The sequence below is a fragment of the Diabrotica undecimpunctata genome, chromosome 3, assembly GCF_040954645.1.
Source record: "Diabrotica undecimpunctata isolate CICGRU chromosome 3, icDiaUnde3, whole genome shotgun sequence".
NCBI classification, from domain to species: Eukaryota; Metazoa; Arthropoda; class Insecta; order Coleoptera; family Chrysomelidae; genus Diabrotica; species Diabrotica undecimpunctata.
This window is the reverse complement of record NC_092805.1, coordinates 136,062,163-136,077,239: the sequence shown is the minus strand read 5'-3', so window position 1 is coordinate 136,077,239 and position 15,077 is coordinate 136,062,163. Positions and strand designations below refer to the sequence as shown.

Below are 15,077 nucleotides of genomic sequence, written 5' to 3'. Positions count from 1 at the left end.
TTTTCCAATTCATCATTTCCCATTAATATATCAACACATAAATCCTTGACAATAAATCCTTGCATATTAATTTCTTTATTAAGAATATTAATTTTAAAATTGGCTAGTTTATCAATTTCACCCAACTTCTTATTATTTGCACCAATAATTTTAATTTTTGGAATCTTTATTATATCTGATAGTTTTAATGTATTAAAAATAAAATTCTCCGAGACTAAAGTACTTTCTGAACCAGTATCTATCATAATTTTAATCATTTTATTTTTGGCCAAAGCATTTATATAAATTAAATTAATAGATTCAATAATTTTATCTTCATCTAAAGAAATAAATTCAGAAGGTTTTTCATAATAGCAATGGCCTAACTTGTAATTCAGAAAGTTTACTGCACAAAATTTTGATTATTAGAATTGTCAGATTGTATCTGACCACTTGGATCTGATGTCCTATGTCTTTCCCTACTATGACTTCTACTCACATTTTCCTGCCTTGTACTATTTTGTTCCCTGTCTTCGCAGCTTCTATTCCTTCGAACACAATTTACCTGTCTGTTATAGTTAGGTCGCTCTGTATTTTTTTTATTGTTAAAATCTTGTCTATTATTATTAGTACTGTTATTAAAATGTTGTCTATTATAATTAGTATTATTATTAAAATTTTGTCTATTATAACTAGTATTATTATTAAAGTTCTGTCTATTTGGATTACTGTTATTATTATTAAAATTTTGTAAACTATCACCATACCTAGTATTATTGTTATTTGATTGTCTATATTGTTGATTATCATTTTTATTATATTGAAAGTTATTATTGTTTTTTCTGTTGTTATTATTACTTGTTATATTGCCTCTTTGTATTCTTTGAATAAAATTAATAAAACTATCTATTGTTTGAATATTTTGTACAGTTACGGTTTGCACAACATCAGCATCAAAATGTCTAGATACATTTAAGACTGTTTCATCCTCTCTAAGTGGTGGTTCTAAATATTTTGCAACTGTTATCAATTTCAATGCATAATCTACCATATTTGATTTTAAATTTTGATTATACTTTCCAAAATATAGAATTTCTCTAAACTTGGCTTGCTCTAATTCACCCCAATAATAATTTAAAAATTTATTTTCAAATGTTTGAAAATTATCTAAATCATTCTCAATACTAGCAAACCAAGTTGCTGCATTGTCATTTAATGTCACTCTAATATAATCTTTAATATCATTAATATTATTCACAAATCTTAATTTATGTTTTAAACTATTTATGTATACTCTAGGATGCAAATTTTTTATATTACCAGAGAATTTAATCCCAGTCTCATTTGTTAAATTTAAGTAAGGTCTCCCTATGTCTCTCATTTGTGAAATATCATCTATTCTCTGTTCCACATTTCTTATTTGATTACTATTTATTTGGATATTTTGTTGTATATCGTCTAATTTTTCTTCTGTGTTTCTCCTGTCTTCGTTAATTTTTACTTCTAAGTTACATTTTTGTAACTCTATTTTCTGTTCTATATCTATCTTATTATCTTGAATAATCCTCTTTACTTCTGTCCTCTCATTGTCTATCCTTTTCTTGTAGTCATTCCGTATACTTTTTATTTCATTTGCTACTTTTTTCTCTGCAGCTTCAAGTTTTTTATCCATTTGTTTTACAATTTTATTATTATTATCTTCTATTTTCTTTTCTAATTTTCTATAATTCTCTTCCAATTTCTGTTCCATTTTTTTCATGTCTTCTTTGACTTCTTTTGAATTCTCTTCCAATTTTTTTATGTCTTCTTTGATTTCTTTTGAATTCTCTTCCATTTTTTTCGTATTCTCTTCCATTTTCTGTTCCATTTTTTTCATGTCTTCTTTGATTTCTTTTGAATTCTCTTCCATTGTCTTGTTCATCTGCATCATTAATGACATCAAAGCTGCCATACTGACATTTTCCTCTCTTTCTGGATTCATTTCTACAGTATCTTGTGGAACTTGAACTAAACTCTCCTCTTGTATAGGTTGTGTTTCTACTTCCACATCTTCTTCATTCTTTTTGCTTCTTGTACCTTTCTTTCCTTGAGACATTTTGAGACTTTACTTGTTCAAATATAATTAATATTAAAATCTATACTTTTTTCTTTCTACTGATAATTAATTTAATTATATGAGAGCACTTATCTTCCCAAACTAATTCTTTTAAATAGAGAGCCACCGCGTTGGGTGCCAAATTGTTATGATGTGTTTTTTGTTTGAATGATGAGCAATGAGTATTTTTAATAATATAATATATAGGGTTTTTATCGCGGTTCTCAAAGAATTAGCTTGTAAGTACTTTTTTAAATTATCTTTATTATAACTATTATGAAACACACATATATATCTAACCTAGCCAATGTAAATTTAAAATAAACTATCTTTAAATTAATGTTCTTATAAAACTAATTAAATTCTATAGACAATGTTAAATTTAAACAAACTATCTTCAATATTGAAATTGTTATAACACTAACTAAATTATATTAACAAAATTTTGTACCTTTCTTTCACTGAATGCCTAAATGAACTGTTTTCCACTATATAGATTCTAATCACCACTGAATGTCTTCGTACTTCAGTTATCCTTGTTTTTTGTGAAATTACTTTTTCCAATTATCAGCTTCTACCAATTTAAGATATAGTTTTCTTCACCAGCATTTATACACCACCAGCAAACACCATTTATATTCATTCTTCTTTTCAATATACCAATATCCAATTATTATAAGTTGATTTATACTAATCTCCAATCATAATATAATTTTAATTCCTTCCAATGTCCATCCAATATTCTTCTAATATACTTTTATAATCTTCAATAATTATTTGTGTATAATTATAAATGTGCATTAAATATATGCATAATTTTTAATCTTCATTTAACTCACTATATTAAACAATTGGACTATTTGTAAGTGATTCACTGACTCCAACTAACTTTCATATTTCTTCTTAAACTTTTCTGACTGACTTCTTGAAAATTCTGAACAATTTACTAACTAAATGTGTCTAGGTACTAACTTTCATAATAAACTGGTCTGACTTCTGACTAAAAAACTGCCCATCTTGAATCCAAATCACGGGTATTTATATCCTTTTGGATATTCCAGAACCATCTGGTAAGAGATCATGTTCCATTCGTTCTATTAACTTCTATATAGATGTTCTCGAAAAAAATATCTGTTCGATCCACCGCCATAATCATTATTTCGAGAATGTTCGACCGTAAACAATGGTCAAATTCTGCACTCTGGAGAATTCGTTTATGTTCCATTGATAATTTTGTTGACATTTAGGCTTTTCAGATCAGAATAAACATTCAAATTAGTAACTAACACTCTAATTTAATAAAATACACAATTCAAACAATATATTATTATAACCCCACTTTATATTCGTAAATATTCTTAAACGTCACTTCAGAGTATAAATATCTGTCTATCACTCACTGTATAGTTGGTTGCCTAGTCACATGGCTCACTTACATATATCTACCACATTATAATTACTAAAATACAACTTTTTACAATTATTATATGCTAATTTATTAAAAATGCCCTCACATAAATATATTTTTATTAAATTCACTAGTATATAACTTATTTAAAACAACCAAATATCTAATATTATGTAGTATATAACTTATAAATTATTTTCTATAAACCCTAATTGTCACAATATATATATATATATATATATATATATATATATATATATATATATATATATATATATATATATTAAATCTCTTTACTAATAACATAGCTACGAGATGAATTGGCGACAATAAATGCCATTAATTGAATAATGAAAGAACATTTCTAAATTGGTTTATTAATGTACAAAGAGTCGAACGATACGACTACTTTGAAGCTATTAATAATGTTGTTCTGTTCGGAGATTGTTTTTACGTGTTTGTACGTCGTGTTTCAATTGCAGTAATGACTTTTCGTAGGTTGTAATAGTTTTGTGGACCTCAATAATTGAAATTACTTGAAAGGCAACATCAATCTATATTAGGTACTGTTTTATTGTTTAATTATTTACCAGACAATTTCCTATTTTTCAAAGTTTGGAAAATAAATATATATTAAATTTTTTTTATTTTTTGAATTGTTGTCTGTTTGTTAAAAATCTAGAGTTGTTAGTAAATCTAGAATTAAGTTAGTTTTTTACTCAACACAACTATATGATGGGTTTGACAGTTAAAATGTGTAGTATGAGATATTACAAAAAGACTCTCATCAAAAATTACATTTATGTACACAAAATGATTTAAGCTTATAAACATTTACAATAAATCCGTGGAATTTAGTTCAAATTAAATGGCCAAAAAATATTTGGAAAGCCAGTTAAAAAACACAACTTTTGAGACCAAAAAAATGTTCTAGTACCCTTAGAAGCCCATATAGCCCTTTTTTATCGCCGTTACGTTCATTATAGTCCATTTCCATCATATTGATAGCACATTATGTATGCAAATCCCTAAACTCTTGATACGGGTGACTCAATGAAAAATAGATATTTGTCAACAAGTTTACAGAAGTATATAGGAAAACAATTTTAAATTGAGTATGACCACCAGGTATAAAGGTTGAAGCAGAATTGAATACAATAGTTTTGAGGGTTACTAATCCCTACATAAAGTTGCCAGTGTCGGAGTGATGGAGATTAACAGGTACTAATGAATTTGCAAGAAATGTAAGATGTTTATTTTATTGGTTATATATAAAATAATTTGTGGCCGTAACAGGGGCCGATTTAAAAAAAAAATGAATATTATTTTAGTCAAATTCCATTTCAGATTCACTGCTTTCTTCAGAATCTAAGGAATCTTCAACTCCAATGTTAATTATTACCGGTTCCAGCATTGCATCAGTCATATTATCCAAATTCCACATTTTATTTTCTTCCTTGTGAGCATGACTAACAGCATTTTTCCAATTTTCTGGAGTTACTTTACTTTACTTTTACTTTTGATAAGGACTTCAACCTTTACGATGTTGTTGCGTCCGACTTCAACCTTTACTTGAGACCATATATTTTCTATCGGATTCAGATCACAGTGGTATGGGAGTAAACGTAAAATAATTACATCACGGTTTAATGCCATTTCATCAATTATATATTTTTTATAAGCTGCTTTATGTTGCCTTACAATAGGTAATAATTCCTTTTTTGTCGAATTCTCCTTGTACTCAATTGCGTGTTTACCCAACCATTCAATTATCTCTCCTTTTTTCCATGCCGTTGTTGGCAATTTTTTTGCTAGTCTTGAATGGTAACTAGCATTATCCATGACTATGACAGAATTTTTTGGAATTAAATCCAACATTTGCTCAAAATATTCTTCAAAAACGTCAGCAGTCATTTCCTCGTGGTAATCTTTGGTTGATTTTGAGGCAAAATTTAATAATCCACCATTGACAAAACCGTATTCGTTTCCAATATGGGTTATTATGAGTCTGCGTCCTTTTCCAACGGGAATATTGTTTATTCCAGTAGATACACCTTCGATGAATGCCTGACGGGAACTTTTCACATTTGTATCAACCCATAGATATAGTACAGTATGACCTTCATTTAGCCAAGTCTCGTCCAAATAAAAAATTGTTTTCCCTTCTTCTCGGTACTTTTTAATATTTCTTAGATAATTTCGTCTCCAACATACAATGTAATCTTTTTCAATTAAAACGGATTTTCTTCTATTCTTTTGCCAACGAAATCCCATCTTTCTCAATAGTCCCTATAATTTCTTGTTGCTTATGATTGGTAACTCTTCGTTTTCTCTAATTAATGTTTGGATTTTGTCCAATGTTGGAAATTCTTTGTTAAAAAAAAAATGAGTGGTCTTATCATGTTTTTATGTATTTCTTCAATTTCCAAGGGTTTACTCCCTCCACTCTTCTTGGGAGATGAAACAGTTCCTCCTTTTCTTTCTTTTAGGAATCTATAAATTGTTGCTTCTCCAACCCCTGTCATATTTGAACACATGTTAACGATTTCACGAACATTACTTAAAGGGCGTTGATGTACAAGTGCATCGTGTACATTTAATATTATATTTTTCTCTCTTAGACTGAAGGCACCTTTAAAACTACACTTAACCGGGATAAAACCTGTTGTCGACGTCATTTTTAAATGCAAATAACAAAATATCGACACCAAAATCGTAGGTAGGTAAGACATGAACAATGTACATCTACAAACTAAATGGAAGATGCAAACAATTTCTAATTTATATTATTGGCATAAGCTGTAATGTGGCATAAAAACTACTTAAACTATCATTAGTGAAGCCTTATCAGTAATTCCAGGTAATCGTTCAAAGAAGGTATTCCTTTTGTGTCATTCGATAACTTACATTAATTTATTTCGTGAAACATTGAATTCTCTCGTTAATCACCCGTGTATAATTAACAATAATCGTGTGGCATATATTCCGACGTTTTTTACGCACAAAAAAGGTATAGTGAGATTAGTGGACACTTATTTTACAGAAGATTTTTTATAAAAGATAATGAATTGTTGACGGCGTCTTAAAATATTAATTTTTTTTATTTATTTCAAAACAAGTATAGGGTGACGCCTATGGTTTTTTGACCTGTTGAGGATTTGCATACATAATGTGCTATCAATATGATGGAAAAGGACTATAACAACATTAAGGGCTGAAATTAACCAATCTGTTATAAGTCAAAGTTTTTAAAAAATCATCATTTTCCTCATTTTATCATTTTCATCGTTTTTTAACAAAAGTTTTAGCAAACAAAATTATTAAAAATTGTTTAAACAGGAGTGCTGTAAACAAAGAGTACTTTGCGTTTCGACTAGAATAAAAGGAGTGAGAGTAACCAACTGAAGTTGTTAGTCGCTCTTTTCAAAAAATCCAACACAGTTTCAAATCGGGTTATACTGGACCAAAATTAATTTTGAATACTGTTCAGAGTTTGTGGTTTTTGTTTTTATTGTATTATAAAATAATGTGGATTGTGTCATATTTGTAAAAACGTGTCTAAATAATATGTCGTTTTACTTCAGAAGCTGAAAATTGTTAAAAACCATTACTAAGTAGGTAGCTCTTTCTTGAACGAACTCGACCTATAGTTAAAAACATTTAAATTTATTTCTTTTGAAATCTGGACTCCTAACTAGAAAATACTGCGTTCATGCTCTAATTTCTCAAACAATATTACTATTCTCTTCTCTTCTCTCAAAATGCTGTCATTTTTGTAGTATTTTATTACTGCTGAAATTGCATATAATTGATGTGAATTATATCAAACTGTCATTGTAAACAAACTAATCGATTAATTAAAGTCAGTCATTGCTTTTTTATTCTTGTATATTCAATCAATCATTTGCAGTTAGTTATAATTTATTATTTATGGCAAATAGTTTTAATTTTTTAATCTGTTATCAATTTGATTACAATTTATTATTCATTAAAAATATGCTTCAATATCCAAATGTTTAAAATACCGCACTCTGACTAGCAGTATAAAAATAAAATAAATGATTTTCGAAATTTTCTAATGTATCATCAATCTGATTTAGTTTATTGAAGAACGATTGACGATGTTGAACACCGGTCAAGGCTTTTCGGATGAGTTTGAGTTCGAAATAGAAGGTTATTCTGCAAAATCGGGTTCAAAACTAAAACAACAATATAAGGAATGGACGACGACGATGAAAAAGGAAGGAACTGCGTTTTTCAAAAGCGTAAAGGATAAGGTTAGTTAAAGAATTTTAAATTGTATTCAAAAATAATTTTTCTACTGTTTCTAGGCTAATCCGGCTATGAAATCTGCTGTAAAAACGGTAAGTTTTTAAAATTTTATTGTGAGATTTGCTTGTGTGTTTGTGTGTGGACGTGACCTAACTAACCTACTCCTTTGGTTGTGAAAAGTTCTGATCTCCTATTTTTGGTTAAGATACAGTTTACTCCCTCTTTATAAAGGCTTTAAATGTTTCTATATATGTATACTATATTCTATATATGGATATATGCTTTATATGTATAATTCATGGTTAATGTTTATATATAAACATTCCCAAATTTTAGCTCTACGTACTCTGTCAAAAGCTGTATATCTACAAATCTCAGGTCAAGCTCTTCACCTCTGTTCTGTATTTAGCTTCATTGTCCTTTGGGATGAAGTAGTTATGTGTTTCTTCTTTGGGTGTTGTGGGAGTCCTGTTTAGGTGACATTTGTCGCCTCTTCAGGACGTATTTGTACCTTTTTGGATGGCAGCACTGGTTTCTGGTTGTTGGGCCTAGGGTACCTTCAGAGGGTGTTCAGAGGAAAAAGCGCTTGGAGACGGTTTTTTTTTTTCAGAAATGTGTTAGTGACTGAATTGATTATGATTGAATGAATTTATCGATGAACTTTGACTCTATTGTTACGCGTTGAGAGCAGCTGTGGCTGTTTCCTTCCTATGGACAGCTATAATTGTGCCTCCCCGTCTGTGTGCAAATCTCGAAGTGTGTGTCGATTTATTCGTCAGTAAGTTCGTTGGTGGTCAGCAGTTTTGTGGGTATGAAGGGGAGTTTTCTTTTAGGATGTCTGTCGAATAAATTTCCTGAAGATGAGCAGGCAGTTTTGAGTATATTTTGGGATCGGAAATTTTGGACCCTGATGGTTTTTAGGTTATTTCTACTCACAGAGGAGAGTCTATCAAGTATGGCAGGGATTTTAGATAGTTGATATATTAGGTTGGAGGCATAGACTTTCGTTTGTAGTTTACTTTACATAGATTACTCCTTTCCAACGATAACAGGCTGTTGTGACAGGTCTCGATTGAGCAAAACGTGGATGTTAGCTTTTTATTCACGGGCCGTATGTACGTTTGGATGTGTGTATATGTGTTTTAGTTTGCGTCCGTCCGAATGTCCCACATATTGTTGAGTAGGCTGACTCTTTTCCTAACCCTGTTACGGGTTGTGATCAGATCTTGTCTGTAGTTTAGTGTTATACAATACTCCGGTAATAATTTCCTTTATAGTGAATATATGACCTATTCTACTTCCTCCCTTTCGAAAACTGCCCTGTGGCTGTGCTAGTTCTAGTTCATCAATAATTCCCAATTTGTTTACCAGTTCCGAAACTGCTTTCTTGTGGCATACCCAAGTTAAATATAAATACTATGTTTATATGGGATTAAGCTAAAATGCATTGTAATGAAAATTATATTTTTAACTAATGTTTGACGTTTTGACTTTTATTCCGGAAGTCGTTTTTAAAAAAAGATTATTTTAAAAAATTGTTAGCGGTTTGTGTTTTTTCCAAAACGAGGGTTGACTTACTTAGCCTCGATTTTGTAGGTAATATCCTGCGTGTAGAAAAAATCTGGGGTTGGTGTTTGTACCCTCGGGATGTCAAATTCTGACTGTTTTGTGTGTGTGTGTGTGTGTGTGTGTGTGTGTGTGTGTGTGTGTGTGTGTGTGCGTGTGTGTGTGTGTTTGTATTATGCATTTGTGTAATGTGTGTTTATGTAGTTATATGTCTGTGACTTGTGTGTTGCATATATATTTTGTATAATAATTGTAGATGATATGTCTTTTACTTTCTATGAATCCTCTATTGCAGGTATATTCTTGATGTTGATTTCTTCTTTTAGTATTGGCAACCAAAGCCTGTTACATTCTGCTGATGGTTTTGCTACACATTTTTCTTCGTTAAGTAGGATAAGGGCTGCTTCTTTGATTTTTCTCTTTTTCATGTTTGTTTCTTTCATGATTATTGATGCATCTTTCCATTTATTTTATTTAGCGTATGACATTTTTGTCGAGGAGATCCTTTCGGATTGTTCCAGCGCCAATACTCTGTACATCATGAGGATGTTGCTGATTGGCGATTTATGCTATACCTCACAATTCTTCCTACCCATAATAACAGTACTCCCTCGCCATGGTATAAGGCCGTCTCATTAAAATGAGATAACGGTTCCTCTTTTTGAAAATGGTGGTTTTGAGTATTGCTATTATGGGTAGAAAGGAGTGTGAGCATAAATATATAAAATAAATCACTAGCCAGTAAGCGATATACTAATTATACCAAACCAAATTACACGACAGAATACTGGAAAACAGATTGTATAGTTGTATTGAACTGTGTGTCAATTTGAAAAAGTACCACCCTCTATAATTTGGTCCCTATAGAAAATCCAAAAATATGCAAAAACACGTCAAATTTATTTGTGAGGGAGACAGTTTGTAGACTAGTTTTCATCTAAATTACATCAACCCTCTAGCGGGGCTGGACACAACCTCCAAAATCTTTAATGGAAAGGGGTTTAAGTGATACTAATTCATCCCTACCCGTTTCTCGACGTTATCATAAAGAAAAATCAATCCCAAGGTTTTCATCACTCTGTTTATCGGAAAGCCACCCATACCAATCGTTACTTGCATGCCAACTCTCATCCCCCTTCAAAAATTAATTCTGTCATTAATGCGCTTGTCTCCAGATCAATACGCCTTTGCGATGATGCAAGTAGACCCGCTTGCGCTCTTTAGTTTAAAACAAGCCCTCATCCAAAACGTTTACCGCGAAAATCACATCAATAGGAGAATCCACAGACCTCAATCTCCCATTCAGTCTCAACCCAAAGGTGTTACTGACAAAATCGACAAAATTCTTAAATCAAGAGGAATAAAGACAATATTTACCCCCAACAAAAACTCATCTCTTGTCCGATCAATCAAAGACAACATTCCCAATGAACAACACGGAGTTTATAAAATTCCGTGAGCAGACTGCCCTCAGTCCTATATAGGCCAAAGAAATCGTAGAATCCAAAATAGGATTTATGAACATTCCATTTCTGTTCGCAATTCCGACTTAATTTCAGCTCTAGGTCAACCCTATCTTCATACAGGTCACAAAATTGATTTTGAAAACTCCAGAACTATCTGAAGAATTATCCGAGAAGCCATAGAAATTGAAATAAGGCCAAATTGTCTCAATAAAAGAGATGACTGCATACGGTTACCTTCGTTCGGTAATTTCGGGTAAACCCACGCGTGCATTGGTCAGTGATCAGTGTAGTAGTGTCTGGGGGCTCGGTAGACAGACCTCGGAAGCCCTGAAGATGACATCGAAGAGGATGTTGAAAGCTCAGCGCAATGATAATCGACGCGGTTCAACCCGGAAGACTGTTGAGTTTAATATTAATTCCTGTAATAGTATTAATCTTAACTCAAGGGTTAATTGTACTAACCGCGGAAACCTTTCGGAACATTATTTTAAATATTTTAAATTTTAGGTGAAGGATGGTGGTAAGGGAGTAAAAAGTGCCTATAAGGGATTGCGATCGAAACTCAAAGACAACCCAAGTCCACTTCAACTAGAAAACGGCCTTGAACGAGGCGACAAACATCGATCTGCCCCCAATTCTCCTACTGGAAAGCGGAGTACTATAGCCGGTTTCAGTGCACCTGTGGCCACTTACCGCAAAGATGCAGCTCTAGCTCTTAAAAACTCGGCTATGCAAAGGTTTGTATTTTAAGGAAATCTGTTAAATATATTCGTACTATTTAGGTACTGCTTAATTGTTGCAATTTTTTTTTCAGTACCTATTTTAGATTTTTTATGTTAGAAAAATACACGGAAATGATTTTTATATAATCAGTTTAAATTCAATTTTCTTCCTCAAATGTGTTTACTATCGACAACTATTCTTAAACTCTTTCTTCACTAGTTGTGTATTTTGTGCTCATTTTTAAGATTTTTTTTTGTTTGTCGTTCGCTTTTATTTTACAGGAATATGTTAGTCTTATTATTGAATCCGGCAGTTTGTCAGAGTCATGCCTTTTACCTAATTTGACATGCAGTAGTTTCTCTACAAAATCTTTGTTTCTGTCATTGTCTGACACTGGTACTCGCAGTTTTGTCGTCTTCTGCTGAGTCTTTTATTTATATTATTAAATAACCACAAACCCTTTACACTGTGTTACAGGTTCCGAAAAAGTTACAAATAATAAAATAAATCACTTTTTTGATTTTTAAAGTGCATGCGTGGACTTTAATCATTGGGCCGGTAAATAGATTTTATTTTATTTGGGAGTCAGATGCAAACCTGCGTTAATACGATGACGATTGAGATAGTACATTCGATTCGAGAGTCTTATCTAAGTTCTCTGGATTTTTATCTTTGATAATCTGCATCTTTGGTGATTGCAGACGAAACCTTAGGAACAAACAATCTCAGACCAAATTTCGATATCATTGTGTATTTATACACTCCTTCATAATATCAGAACTAATTTAAAAAGTAACTAAACTAAAAGCTTTTTTCAAATTCATAAGTTGAAATGAAAACATTAAACATCTTGTCTCATTTTATGGCCGCCCCGAATTGCTTTTCTTATTTTTATGGTTTGCCCATCTTCTTACCGCGCTATAGCCACCTCCGCCCATGCTTGTTCCTGTATTCATTTGACAAGGCTTGATTCTTTAAACCACGTTTGTACCAAAGAATATAGACGCATATAGAAAGACAGTTCAAATGGGCGATTTGGTCACGATTATTATACTTCAAAACACTCCTGAAGAGGGCGACTGCATAAACTCAAACCGTGGCCGTCGGCTTAAAACCATATCTTAAAACTATATAGTTAGGGGGAAGTGGGAAATGAGTACGAACAGAGCTATTTAACTTATGCATCCACGCTTATTAAAATTTCGATGCCATTAATTAGCAAACTGTCTTTTTTTGTTTTTTTTTTTCACAAATAAATCTTCATTTTTAATATATTAAATTATTAAATTTTTAATTTTAAAACTTAAAATGATATGAAATTTATAATATTAAAAGTATTTATTTTTTTTTATTACATGTAAATCAAATTTTATAACTTTGAATTAAAAATAGGTTTGTTCAACAACGAAAAACCGTCACGTAACTTTTTATTATTCTGTTTTCCTGCCCAAAAATGTATGAAAGTTTTTAAAAAAATTTCAAATTATATTCAACCAAAAATTTCAATTTGCTCAACATTTTTCATTAAATTTTTTAGACTCTTTTCGAAATTATTTCATTGAAAAATTTTCCTGTTCAAAAAAATATTCAATGATACTTTTTACTAAATTTTGAAATTTTCCATTTCGCCGAAACGTTTCATCCATAATCCTTTAATAACAACTAAAAGCATTCCTGAATTATTTTTGAAATATTTAACAGTAACTTTTCATAAATAATCTGTGTGAAGATGTTTACGCTGTATGGGTACTATTTAATCTTGTTTTAAAATAACTACTACTAGTAAAACATAATTTTCAAAATGAATACATATTGGTGAAATTATTACAATATAGACTTTAATTTTTCTATACTTAATTGAACATAAACTAATGACATTAATTAAAATTAAAATAAAGTTATGTATAAATTTATAACATTTACTGAAATATAATCTTCATAACTGATTTTTTTAATCATATTTGAATGATTGAATAAATGATTGGTTTCAAAAATGAAGCCAAATGTTAACTTAGTGTTTAACTACTTAAAATAAATGTTACCGAAATATTAAAAAACTAGTAAAAGTAAAAGTAAAAGTAAAATAAAAATATATGAGAAATTATAAACGTTTTAAAGGTAAGATTAGTAGATAGTTTAGACACACAACAGTAGATAATTTAAAAATCTGTTATATGTGAATATTGCTGCTCTTAGCTAATATTAAGTTGCTTATAACAATGTTAGTAATGATTAATTAATTTGTAATAAGAGGCAAGTTAATATTACTCAGTGGGAACCAAGCGAGAAGGTAGCAGTTATATCCTACCAGGATGGCAAGGAATATACTCAGAGTCCAAAAGTAGGAATTTTATGTATATAAAAAGAACTATTTGAATAATTAATATTTTTTCGAAATTAGTCAGGTGAATTAAAAAAGTATAAAATGATGAATTAATACTTTTTCAATATTTTAAAGATCCAGCAAAGATGAGTTTTCAAAATAAATTTACGAAATGTATTAATTAAACAAATAATACTTTTTTGCGTAACGATGCGTACTTTCGAACTCTTAGTGTAAGGATAATAAAGGAGTAAAGAACTTTCTATGTTAAGTGATATTGTTGAACATAATCATAAATTAAACTGATTAAATATGATATCCATCTAGAAATGGACACCGACCATAGCATAATTGATCAGAAAAAAAAAACCGAAATACAGATTTACCATCCCCATAACTGGATGCAGTAAATAAAATCTAGCAGTCCCAAATTTGACGAAGTTCAAATGGAAATAACGGACTTTTTAGATTTTTCTTCTCTTAAAGGTCCGTTAGTTCAAAAACATAAAGATGTAAATAATGAATAAGGCTTAAGGTACGAAAAAGATTTTGGCGTTATCTTATTTAAAGATTGCTTACACAGAGATGTGCCGTTAAAATTCTTAAATCTGAAACGCAGAGGATCTGCTGAGATCCCTTATACAATATCTGTAATTTCTAATCAGCCAATGTCAATTTCTAATGAGAAACGAAACGACTTGTCACTGCTGCCCCTGATACCAGATATTTTTCACTAATTTTATAAAGATTTACATTCAACACAAAATTTGCGTAACCTAGAATCAAATATTGTGAAAGACGATCAAAATCCCGAATTTTAAAGCAAATATGTTAATAAATTATGTATGAACTTAAATCAAATAAAAAACTTCATAACTGTTTTATATTATGTTTTATTGTAGTAATAGTTTGAAGCCGAGAAAGTATCTAATAACACAAAAAATTATTTATCCAATTGCAAAGAAATCCCAAATTACTTTTTTGTGTATATTCTGAAAAGTACCCAATTTTGACTTATGTGCTTTAACAGCTTTAACAGACAGTAATTGACTTTTAATTAATTTTATTTATAGTTTATAAGAAGAGAGTTTTAATTATATTATTTAGATTTGTACATATTTAAATTAAAAATTTGAATCACAATAAAAAATCTTTTTTAAAAAGATTCAGTTATTAAACGTTAAAATAATATTTTATTTTTTTCAAAAAAAATATGGTGCATGAGTAGGATTTGATCTCTAATTT

The 15,077-nt window shown here is 30.3% G+C and overlaps 1 protein-coding gene across 4 annotated transcripts in view; it reads left to right on the top strand.

The window, feature by feature from the left end:
- Positions 1-15,077, top strand: part of LOC140437460 (DENN domain-containing protein 1B) — a 118,059-nt gene that overhangs the window by 81,734 nt on the left and 21,248 nt on the right. For all 4 annotated transcript variants that reach the window (XM_072527003.1, XM_072527002.1, XM_072527001.1 and 1 more), the window contains exons 9-11: positions 7,583-7,759; positions 7,814-7,846; positions 11,294-11,523. In XM_072527003.1, coding sequence (XP_072383104.1) covers positions 7,583-7,759; positions 7,814-7,846; positions 11,294-11,523 — 440 coding nt within the window. The remainder of the gene's footprint in view (positions 1-7,582; positions 7,760-7,813; positions 7,847-11,293; positions 11,524-15,077) is intronic.